At 29.4% G+C, this 11,417-nt stretch overlaps 1 protein-coding gene and 1 non-coding gene across 2 annotated transcripts; both read left to right on the top strand.

Moving 5' to 3' along the window:
- Positions 1 to 4,249: 4,249 nt before the first annotated feature.
- LOC111921765 (uncharacterized) lies at positions 4,250 to 6,747 on the top strand. The gene is made up of 6 exons (XM_023917351.3): positions 4,250 to 4,612; positions 4,936 to 5,126; positions 5,217 to 5,262; positions 5,649 to 5,734; positions 6,276 to 6,392; positions 6,483 to 6,747. The coding sequence occupies exons 1-6, from the start codon at positions 4,351 to 4,353 to the stop codon at positions 6,552 to 6,554; spliced, it is 774 nt and encodes a 257-aa protein (XP_023773119.1). The 5' UTR covers positions 4,250 to 4,350; the 3' UTR covers positions 6,555 to 6,747.
- A 3,584-nt stretch (positions 6,748 to 10,331) lies between these two features.
- On the top strand, positions 10,332 to 10,404 carry TRNAA-AGC (transfer RNA alanine (anticodon AGC)). Its single transcript has one exon. It is a non-coding gene; the product is annotated as a tRNA-Ala (tRNA).
- The last annotated feature ends 1,013 nt before the right edge of the window (positions 10,405 to 11,417 follow it).

Below are 11,417 nucleotides of genomic sequence, written 5' to 3'. Positions count from 1 at the left end.
CAGGTCATCAGTTAGACAGGTGCGATGGCCATGTTACCGGAGAAGATGGAGCACAGACAAGACTCGCCTTATTTTGATTATTCATTTTATTGTCGTACATTATGAAAGAACACACATGTATTAAAACTCTACTTATAATGCAATGGATGATGTTGTTGCTTGTTTATTATATTACACTGTTGTGATACTGTACATGACGTCCTCCACCCCTGAACGTTTCCGTCGTTCGTGGTTTTGGGGTGTGACACATATTTTCTTCATACGAGCTCTATTTTCGATGTTATTTATATCCACACTTAGCTACTGATGAGATCTACAACTTGTTGGATTAGGTGTCTAAGCCCATAACTATAATTGGTATGTACTTGATTTGATAGTGACATGGTCCTTTTGGGTTGCCTTCACCATATCAACTGGACATAATGAGTTTTGGAGTAAGAGGTTATTTAATGGTTTATTATTATATTATAAGAATAATATATTAATTGAGAAATTATATTATTTAATTATTATTGACCAGAAATTAATTTGGAATTAATTTAGTGATCAAAAGAAACTAATTAAAAGAATGGGGACTGATTATGTAAATCAGTGATAGTTGTAGTTTTGGCTAATGGATCCTTTTAATAAGGAATGGACGAAAATCTATGGGAAGCCCATAGAGTTTTCGTCCAAGGCCTGTCATTGGGGGTCTATGGATTGCTTAGGGCCTAAGCAAGGGAATTAGGGTTTCCAGTTGAAAACCCTAGTATCCTCAACTATAAAAGGAACCCTAAGGCTCATGAAATCGGCCACTTGATTCCTTAGAAGAAACCCTAGCCGATTTCATACTCCTTCTCCCTCATTCTTTGCTTGAGGTGTTTGTGACTCCATTAGAGGTGTAAGGCTTGGGGCACTAGGCTTTAGAAGGTCAAGGAATTGAAATGAGGATTTCTTGTTACTATTAGCTAACAAGAAAGGTATTCATCTAAACCCTAATATGATTAGATTTCGTTTTATTGTATGTTAGATTAGGGTTTTGCTTTGGAAAATTAATTTGCATGTATAACTTGAGAAAAACCTAGATCTAAAGCAAATAGGGTTGAATGTGCATATAGGACTGTTGTAATGCTCAAAACCCATCACAAATTTCAGTTAGACTCCATCGGCTCAATCTTAATTTATTTTTAAAGTTACATTTTTATAGGCTTAGACTGTGAAAGTTCATATAAAAATCATAACTCTTTCATACAATATTCGTTCTTGATTGTCTTTATATCGACGAAATCATATTGACGAGATCTTCAACTCTCATTTTGATTGTTTTTCCTAACAATCGACCGATCTTTATTTCGGTTTCTGCATCGTACACTGCAATGCTGAAACTTCTAAATATCATAACTTTCTCTTATGAAGTCAAATTCGGACGTTCTCTCTATGCATGCTCTTGGTTTTGCAATTACTATGACTTTCGTCAAGACTATTTATCCTAAATAGTCTTCTGTCGAAGACCTATATTTACGTGACTGGTCGTTTATAATATAAGGCAAAAACGTGGTGTTATAGTGGGCTCATAACCCACAGAAGTATATGAAATGAGATACCATATTCATCAAATACTCTAATGGCCCGGGTGCCTTTATGACTTTCACCAGCCAAGGAAGTCCCTAGTGGTGTAGTCAAGCCCTTTCTTTTAAACGACTTTGATAAGCATGAACTAGGAGCTGTGAGGATCGATTGAGGTGGATATGTATAGGTATGATGTTTCATAGATATCCGAGTTGGAAATATATATGTATATTGTTTGATAATAGTTGATTTTGCAGGATTAATATATATATATATATATATATATATATGTGTGTGTGTGTGTGTGTGTGTGTGTGTGTATGTATTATAACATTGTGGGATTAAAATCCCTATGTAACTTACAAGGTTTTCCAACATGACCCAGTCAATTTGTATGCATCACAAGTATCAAAATTTAAGCTACTGAAACTTGATTAGGATGTTGAGTGATTAAGAGAAAGCCTACAATGGTGTTCAAGACCATTAGGTCTTTTCGTTGTAACTTATGTATCTGTATTGATTATGACATCCTTAGAGTTTTATTTAAGACTATCTTGTACTCAAAAGATTTTTGTATACTGAGATTTTCCGCAACGAGGCATCATGATTTTTAAAGTGTTTGGTTCTGAAAATAGATGATGTCACATGTACACACATGAACAGATGGTTAAAAAAACAATACATATATTTATGTGACATGAGTCATTTAAAGTGTATTTTTACATTAAAATTACCTATTATGCATGAAAATATACATTTTACATTAAAATTACTTATCTAATGAAAAGTATGGTGATATTATAAATATTAAATAATAATCCTTTATACATAACATTAAAGTTTAAATATAAAAAACTTGTATTTTAATAAAAGAAAATGGCTTTTAAATGTAAAAATGTGTATTTATAAAGTCTTAAATATAGTGACAAAAGTCCATAAGCTGTTTTTAAAACAAAATGTTTGGCTTAACTTCAGGACCGCATCTACCTTTTGCAAAACTAAGCAAGGGCTTAAGGCCCCCAAATTTAAAGCTTAATGTGTTAATATATACTAGTTGTGAGACCCGTATAGTATACGAGTTGATTAAAACAAAATGTTAAATATGAATGATTAAACGATGGCTGTATTTGAATTTAAATCTGAAATAAGTGAAAATTTTGAGGAAAAAAATGCGAAAAATAAATAAATTAAATTATATATTTGGTTGTCAGACCAATGTACTAAACAGAGTAATTATAATAAAATGCTAATTACAAAGGGTTAAACTATATATTTATTTGAAATTAAAATTTTGATTTCAAATTTCAAATTTGAAATTAGTAGTGATTATGGTAGGTCTAATTTATGGAAACTAAATTAATATATATATATATATATATATATATATATATATATATATATATATATATATATATATATATATATATATATATATAGGGTTACAAAGACAAGTTAGAGTTTGACATGGTGGTAAAAGCGTTGGTTTATAAAACTAAGAGTCTTAAGTTTGAATATGTTTGCTTACCTGAAGGGTTCCAATTTTTTTGTTTGCTTAGAGTCCTCAAATTAGTTAAGCCGCCCCTGCTTAACTTATACATGTAAAATGACAAAAAATGAGTTAGAAAACTTAATAAGTTATAAGTTGTTTTAAAAAGTTAGAAATTTGACATTTTAACATCTTTTTTTAAAAGAATTAACAAAAAGTTGTTTTCAAAGTCTTTCTTATATACCCAAACATTTTTTTAACTTATTGATTTTTCAAGAAGTCAATAAATAAATAAACTATTTTTAGATGATATCTCAAATACCCCCTTAGTGTAAACTGTTAAAATTGTACAAAATTGAAACTTAGAGTTTGTTGTGCCTCCGTTTCAATTTTGACATGTCATAATTGCCACACAATCAAATGACATAATGTATTTATGTCATATCATTTAAGAATAATACATTTAAAACTAACACGTAAGTATATTTTCAGTAAATGATTAAGTTGACCGGTTAAGTGATCGACATTATAAAAATTTAAAAATATAAGGACTAAATTGAACAGAAAAATAAGACAGTGTCAAAATAATATTTTTATAAAAACATAATATTTCTTGTAAAATTTACCCTAAATAAAACAGAAATTATAAAACCTTTGTAAAAAATTTATAAATAAGTATTTTCTTGAGTAAATTACACGAATGGTCCCTATGGTTTGGTGTAATTTGCACGTTTGGTTCATATTTTTTTTTTTTAATTTGGAAGGCCCATAATATTTATTTTTGTTGCATTTGGTCTTTGTTTTACCTAAAAGACTATTTTGCGCTTGATTTTTTTAATTTATTTAAATAAACACACCACAACCTCATCTTCATCTCACATTACCTTACCTACCCACCTTATTTAAATATATTAAAAATTCAAGAGCAAAATAATCTTTTTAGATAAAACAGGGACCAAACACGCAACAAAAACTAACGATATAACATTCCAAATGAAAAAAATATGTTAAAGAACAGATATACAAATTACCTCACAACCATAATTTTATTTTATTTTCTTTGACATATTCTTCGTAGGTTGTCGGTTTTGTAGCTAAAGGCGCGCCATTTAGCACTCGGGCATGTTAGTAGGTTTATGTATATTTAAGCTAACATGAGCCCAAGATAGAACCTCGCACCCGTGGGCTAATTCTATACCACATGATCGGTACCCGTACCATACACATCCCCTGTTCAATCAGTTATCTCATTTCCCTCTAACCTGTGAGATAACACAAATCAAATAAGCAATATTTTTTTTTATCTTCTTTCTACAATGGCATTGAACTCTAGTTCTTATTATTCGTCACGTTCTTGTTCAATTTCAACTCAATTCAGAAAAAACCCTGCTAATCCTCATTCAGTCAGTCCCCGTAGTGCCTATTTTGGGTTAACATCATCTTCATCGTCATTGAATTCAGATGATACGGCGAAGCCCTCACTTTCCGTTTCAGCTGATTCTTCTTCTGCACCAAAAGCTCGATTCGTTGCTCGTCGAACCGAATCCGTTTCAGTTCGACCACTCGAACGCCCTCTACGTAATGTTTCATCTTCTGCTCGTTTTTTTTATATGATTCACATGCTTTTCGTTTGTTTTCTTCTGATTGATTCCGAAATCATGCTTTCAATTCAATTGCATAAAACGTGTTCATGTATGTTGTGAGCTTGTAATGTTCTCATTATGTGAGTGCTGTTTTTAGTTGTTCGAATTTGACAAATAGATTACATGAAACAACTAGTTATTGATTAGAATTAATCAACTGATTTAATTGTAGTAGCTAAAGTGGGAAAATTTACAATTTTTTGGAGGTGTACACTTATGACTTATCCGTTTTGGTTTCATTTATGTTGTGAATGACAGTGGAATATATGAGCCTTCCTGCAAGCCAATACTCTGTTCTGGATGCTCAAAGAATCGAAAGGATAGATGACAAGACTTTCAGGTGTTATGTGTACAAATTCAAGTTCTTTGCTTTTGAGGTTTGCCCTGTTTTGTTAGTTCGAGTTGAAGAACAACCTAATGGCTGTTCTATTAACCTCTTGTCCTGTAAGGTATTTTAAGTCTCCGAATTCTCCTCTTCATCTTACTGCCATTTATGGTGTTGTGGCATGAATAATTATTGCATTTTTAACTTACTGCAGCTTGAGGGGTCACCGATCGTGGTTGCACAAAATAATAAATTTGAAGGTGATCAATTATTTAGCCTCTTATCTTCTTACTTGCTTTTATCAATAGGTTGAGTTGGGAACATGCTGTTGATTTATGAGATCAGATGAAATTCCATTATGAACTCAAATATTGATAAGAATTCATTAATTTGAGATAAATATGACTGCTGCGTATGGCTTTATCTCCATCTGCTTTCCTTCTTCTCGCTCACGAATTCCATTCCTGACATCCAAACACGTGACAAATTCCAATCCCTTTCTTTGAACCAAACGCCATGGATCTAAAAGTAAACACTGAAGCTCATATAGCATGGGAGAATTTTGAGGCTATTAATTTTGTTCTAAGTTATATCACATAATGCTTTTTCAGGAGTCCATTGACACTGGTTTCGTATGGGCATGCAGCTTCTATGGTGAATCAAATATCATGTGATACGAACAACCAGAGCAATTCATCCTTGCAAAAACTCACATCCGACACTGTTATCGAGGTGATTATTTAAATATAGAGTAAATTACACAAATGGTCCCTATGGTTTGGGGTAATTTGCATGTTTGGTCCCTAACTTATATTTTTAACTCGGAAGGTCCCTACTCTTTACTTTTGTTACACGCTAGGTACCTATAATTTGTTTTTGTTACGCGTTTGGTCCCTGTCTTATCTAAAGAGACAATTATTTAAATAGGGAAAATTAGCGGAGTAGGTAAGGTAAGGTGAGGGGGTGGGGTTGGGGGTGTGTTCATTTAAATAAATTAAAATATCAAAGGTAAAATAGTCTTTTTAGTTAAGACAGGGACCAAGCACATAACAAAAACAAACAGTAGAAATCTTCGGAGTTAAAAAAAATAAGCTAGGGATCAAACGCGTAAATTACACTAAACCATAGGGACCATTTGCGTAATTTACTCTTAAATATATCTATCTTACTTAGTTACTTTTGGGCTCAACTCTTCAAACTTCAAATTTGATATCGGCTTCTTTAAGTTTTCTAGAATCTTAAAACTAGTTCAATGTTGCAACTATTATTTCAGGTTAGCATTGAGATTCCATTCCCTTTTCAAGCAATTCCAATTGGAACTATTGAATCAAGTGGCACTCAAGTTCTTGAGCAGATACTCAAGATTATGCTTCCTCGCTTCATGGCACAGGCATGTTTTTTTTTCTCACATTAAGTGTTGTATGGATAAATGATGTATTAAGAAAATAAATGAGAAAAATTAAAAAGTGTGTATGTGCAGTTGGTGAAAGATTATAAAGCATGGGCTTCTGGTGACACCTCCAGACAGCCTCTTGGAAATGGTGGGATCTGATACGGAGATCACATTTTATCTAGGACTGTACGGATTTGATTGTTTTATCGTTTAAGAACTTCAACATGTTTAGTGATATCAAAACTCTTAATTCTTTTAGCATTTTGCATTTTTATTGAACTTAATGATGGATTTGTTATTGTTGTTTTAATTGTATTAACTTTGTTTAAAAGTTATGATCCGTATTCGGTAAGCGTATTACTCGTCACAATATTAAACTTTTCATTTAAAACGAGTGATTACACATTACTATAGCATCGCTAATGAGAATTTATTTTACTTGATATTATAATATACTAACGTGACACATGTCATCATTTAACTTAGTAGGAAGATTTGTAGGAACAAAAATAGAAGATATTTAATTTTTCTTTGTTTTATAACTTATTATTAATTGACATAACCATTGAAAAGTCATGAGATTGAACCTTTTTTTTTTCTATTAACCACTTTAGGTGCTTATTTTGCATTTGTGTTTTGTACATTAAACACACTCCATTCTATAGCATTTCATTTTAGACCTGAAATTATATTTAAAATCAAATATTTATTATTTCTTCACTAAATAAGTTATTCTATCGAATATTCATTAATATGTCATTTATAAAATTCATATTCCATAGAGATTATGCGATTATATAATGTGTTCAACGTTTATTATATTTATATATTAGGTTATAACTTGTGGGAACCACGGTTATAAAATTAAACGAATATTAATAGTTAAAAATCATAATAATTAATCAATTATTCTAAAATTTTATAAATTTAAAAAGTTACATGATTTTAATCATGTGAATTTATAATGGTCGAATAAAATGTTTAGGATAGATGAGACATTATTTATGTCATGTGTAAAAAAATGAAAAAATTAATGATTTTATACAATTTTTGTAACTTTCTTTTACATGACAGTGACCTAGTTTCTTTTACATGATAGTCGCCTAGTTTCTATGGACCTCATGACTCTATTTAGAAGTTCGAAATTTGTAGTTCTATGATTTAATGATACGGTAAATACTTTTTTTTTTTTTTTTTTTTTTTTTTTTTTTTTTTTTTTTTTTTAAGATTTATCCGTCACAATTGAAATTATATATTTATGCTTTTTTTTTTTTTTTTTTTTTTTTTTTTTATCTATCGGGACTTTTGTTTATCGGAGAATACTTGCAATTTTGGGTAATAGTTTGACTTGTCTAATAATTACAGTATACTTTTTGATAAAAATATGTTTTAGTGTACAAATTGAGCAGTCAATTTGAACACATGCCCGTTCCAGAGGATGGGTGATAGGGACGACCGTCCAGAACCCATTTTTCAAAACGGCTCAAATTTTTTATGAAAATTGTTATATTTAGAAGATAATATAAGTAATTTTCTTTCAATTATTGAGTTATTATAAAAATTTGATATCATTTATGTATTTTAAATGCCCATTTTTTTCTCTCGTCCTAAGCTCAAAATATGTTTGGAACGGTCCTGTTTGAACATTGAAATATCCTAAACTTTCTTAACAAATTTTATATTAATAAGTTATTTCTTTTGTTTTGATATACAAATAATGTTTGATCTCATGTAATAAGTAATTTAATACCTTTAATTGCAGGTATTGGTTATAAACGGATATACAAAGGTAAAATATACATATATACTTTAAGTATTTCATATTAATGGAAAACAAATTTTATATTAATGGTTGATATTTAATGTCTTAATTGCAGAGATTAGATAAAGAATATTGAAATTTGAAATAATGATGCTATGTGGCTAAGTAGGTTTAATATGATGTCATGTGCCAATAAAAACTATTATTTTATCATAATAGGGATGTAAATGTACTATAATATATTTAATTATTTCAATATATATATATATATATATATATATATATATATATATATATATACTAGCCGTCTACCCGTGCAAAGCGGCGGGCGGCGAATAATATGATCTCTTTAGAGTTAAAACCATTTTTCGTTCATTTCGAAAAATGAATATTAAATGACACATATTTTTCAAGAGCATTACCATACCATATTAAGGAGGTGTTTGACTAAGCTTTTTTAAAACAACTTATTAGATTCCACATCACTATAAGTTAAAAAAGTGTTTGGATTAAAATAACTTATTCCGGTGGGGAACCTCTAATACGCTATTTTTTCATAAGTTACCCTACACTTATTCATTAACTTGTAAGCTAATAAATTAATAAGCAATAAACTTTTTTGCCAAACACCCCCTAAATGGTTATTACTTCCATTTATACATACCCAAACCACTTGTACTGTTTATCGTCCTCTTTTTTTTTTTTTTTTTTTCCTTAATTCCTTTATTAATTTAATGTCATACTAAATAAAATGCTAAAATATATAAATAATAGTTTATAAAAATAAACCTTTAGAATATCAGGTGTTGTGATTCAAAAATCGATAAATAGGCCTTTGAGAAGGCCAAAATACTCAGGTGTCAACTTGTTCATTATGATTTTAAACCAAGTTTGGTCACAAATTAAAACATTTTCAACGATGGTATGTAATTCAAGAATTCATATTGATTTAGGTTCTCGAAACCTTAAAATATTGAACAAAATCTATATAGAACCTTATAATAAGGACAATAATCACCGTAATCAGGAAGTCCATGTGATGAAACTTGATATTATAAGGACCAATGATGAAAAAGGTTTCATTTTTAGACTAAACAAGATGAAAAATATATAAACTACCTTAATCATGTCAAATCTTGTGTTTAACCGTTCTTTATTGCAAAAGTAAGATGCCAAAATATACAAACTAATGATAATACAATGCTCTAACTGACCCTCTTGGTTGAGTTCTTTGAACCTGCAAAGCCAACACATTAAAGAAACATAGTAAAAACCTTTTTAGGAACAAACCTGATATAATAAAGCCTTCACCCAATATATTTATAAGATAAAAATACAAAAAGTTAAAAATGATGAAATCAAGTATAAATAAGGATTAAAATAAAAACTTGTTAAGAAAGAGGCATCTGCAGGAGGGATATTTGAATCAACATATATTTTCTGATGGTTTCAAATTTTGAATTATCCGAAATTTAGGGAAGGAGATAGAATTTGTTGAGAAATATAAGGTTTCAAAACTTAAAAAAATAAAATTTAATATTATTTTATTGATGACTACTTGTAATATTAGCTTAATGATTTGAACGTCTTAAAAAAATAATATTATTATATTCAATCTATTTTTAAAAATAGTGAGATTTCTTTTATATATATATATATATATATATATATATATATATATATATATATATATATATATATATATATATATATATATATATATATATATATTATTGAAATATGATGTACGTTTAAAAACATAAATCAAGTTAAGGACTCTATAAAATATTTTAGAAAGATTATGATAAATCTTTTAAGCTACTTTTATCTAGTTAATTATTTGTTAATTTAAACTTGGCTATTAGTTTGAGCCTACTATAATAATCATTGAAGTTTTTATATAATTTAACTAGTACATTTATTACTATATTTTTCTGTTATTTGTAAGAACGTTTACTTTCACATGATTATAATATTATTTTTAGTTTCCTATGGTTATAAACCTGTAGTTTTTATAAAACTTATAATTTAAATATAAGGAAAAAAAATCTATTTTTCATTAACATGTACGATTTTGGTATTCAACAAGCTTAAGAAGAAAAGGGTCAGCAAAACAAAACTTCGAACAATGAGGATTCTATTTGTAAGTTAAATAAAGGAAAATAATGTAACTTGGGGATGTAGCTCAGATGGTAGAGCGCTCGCTTAGCATGCGAGAGGTACGGGGATCGATACCCCGCATCTCCAAAATTTCAAACTTTTAGTTGCTTTTAGACCCCTCATTTCAATTTGTATATCATGTACTCTCATCTTTTGATAGTTTAAACTTTAAAGTTTTCCTATCCTGATAAAAAGTTTTTATTTTTTATTTTTTAACTTTTATTTCTTAATCCTTCAGTCATTACGTACACATAAATACCATATGTACTTGTTTTTCGTTAGAGTAGATATATTTATTTTTTATATTAGCAAGATAAACCTAGCTACCAACCCCCCACCCACAAGGAGAGAAAAGAACTCTTATCATATTTATGGTTAATTGCACCTAGACCCCTATTTTAAAATGTGTTATTCCGTTAGTATTGTAAAAGCCCCGTAGATTTGGTTATCATCCTTGAATCCCCCAAAATCTAAGATATGTTTATTTTATATTATGAACATGAAATATCTAGTGAGAAAAAAGTCGATGTACATTGAACTTGTAAATATATTCGATGCAAATTCAGATGATGAACTTAAGAATCTGTATTACGATTTGTATTTCTCACGAACAAGTATGGATATAAAGTATAATTAATCTTTCTACTCTAATGAAAAACGAGAGATATTATCATTTATTATGGCTAACTGGTCTAGATCGCTTGATATAGTATATGTCTTTTGTTGATAGTTATACTAGATTTTAGTACTTCTAAGTTCTAACAAGAATAATTATTATTATAAATTTTCTAAAAAAAACCAGTAAATAAGAAGGTGAAAGATTCATCCCTATTCCAATATCACGCCCTAATTAATTCGATCACCGGATATTATTTTAAGAGCTCGTTTGAATTATAGAAATTATAGAAAATTCTGGAATTGTCACTATTCAAACTAAATCATATATAGTTCAATACATATCGACAGAAGGCAAGCGGACAAAAAGTTGCGTCGCTGACCCTTTCTGGATGACAAAACTAATTCTTTTGAAAACAACATTTATGGATCTACGAGATATAACATTAAAATGCATGGTCCGTTGGACTCTGTTGAGGAGCTTC

Source organism: Lactuca sativa, chromosome 2 (genome assembly GCF_002870075.4).
Source record: "Lactuca sativa cultivar Salinas chromosome 2, Lsat_Salinas_v11, whole genome shotgun sequence".
NCBI classification, from domain to species: Eukaryota; Viridiplantae; Streptophyta; class Magnoliopsida; order Asterales; family Asteraceae; genus Lactuca; species Lactuca sativa.
This window is presented reverse-complemented; position numbering and strand designations above follow the sequence as displayed.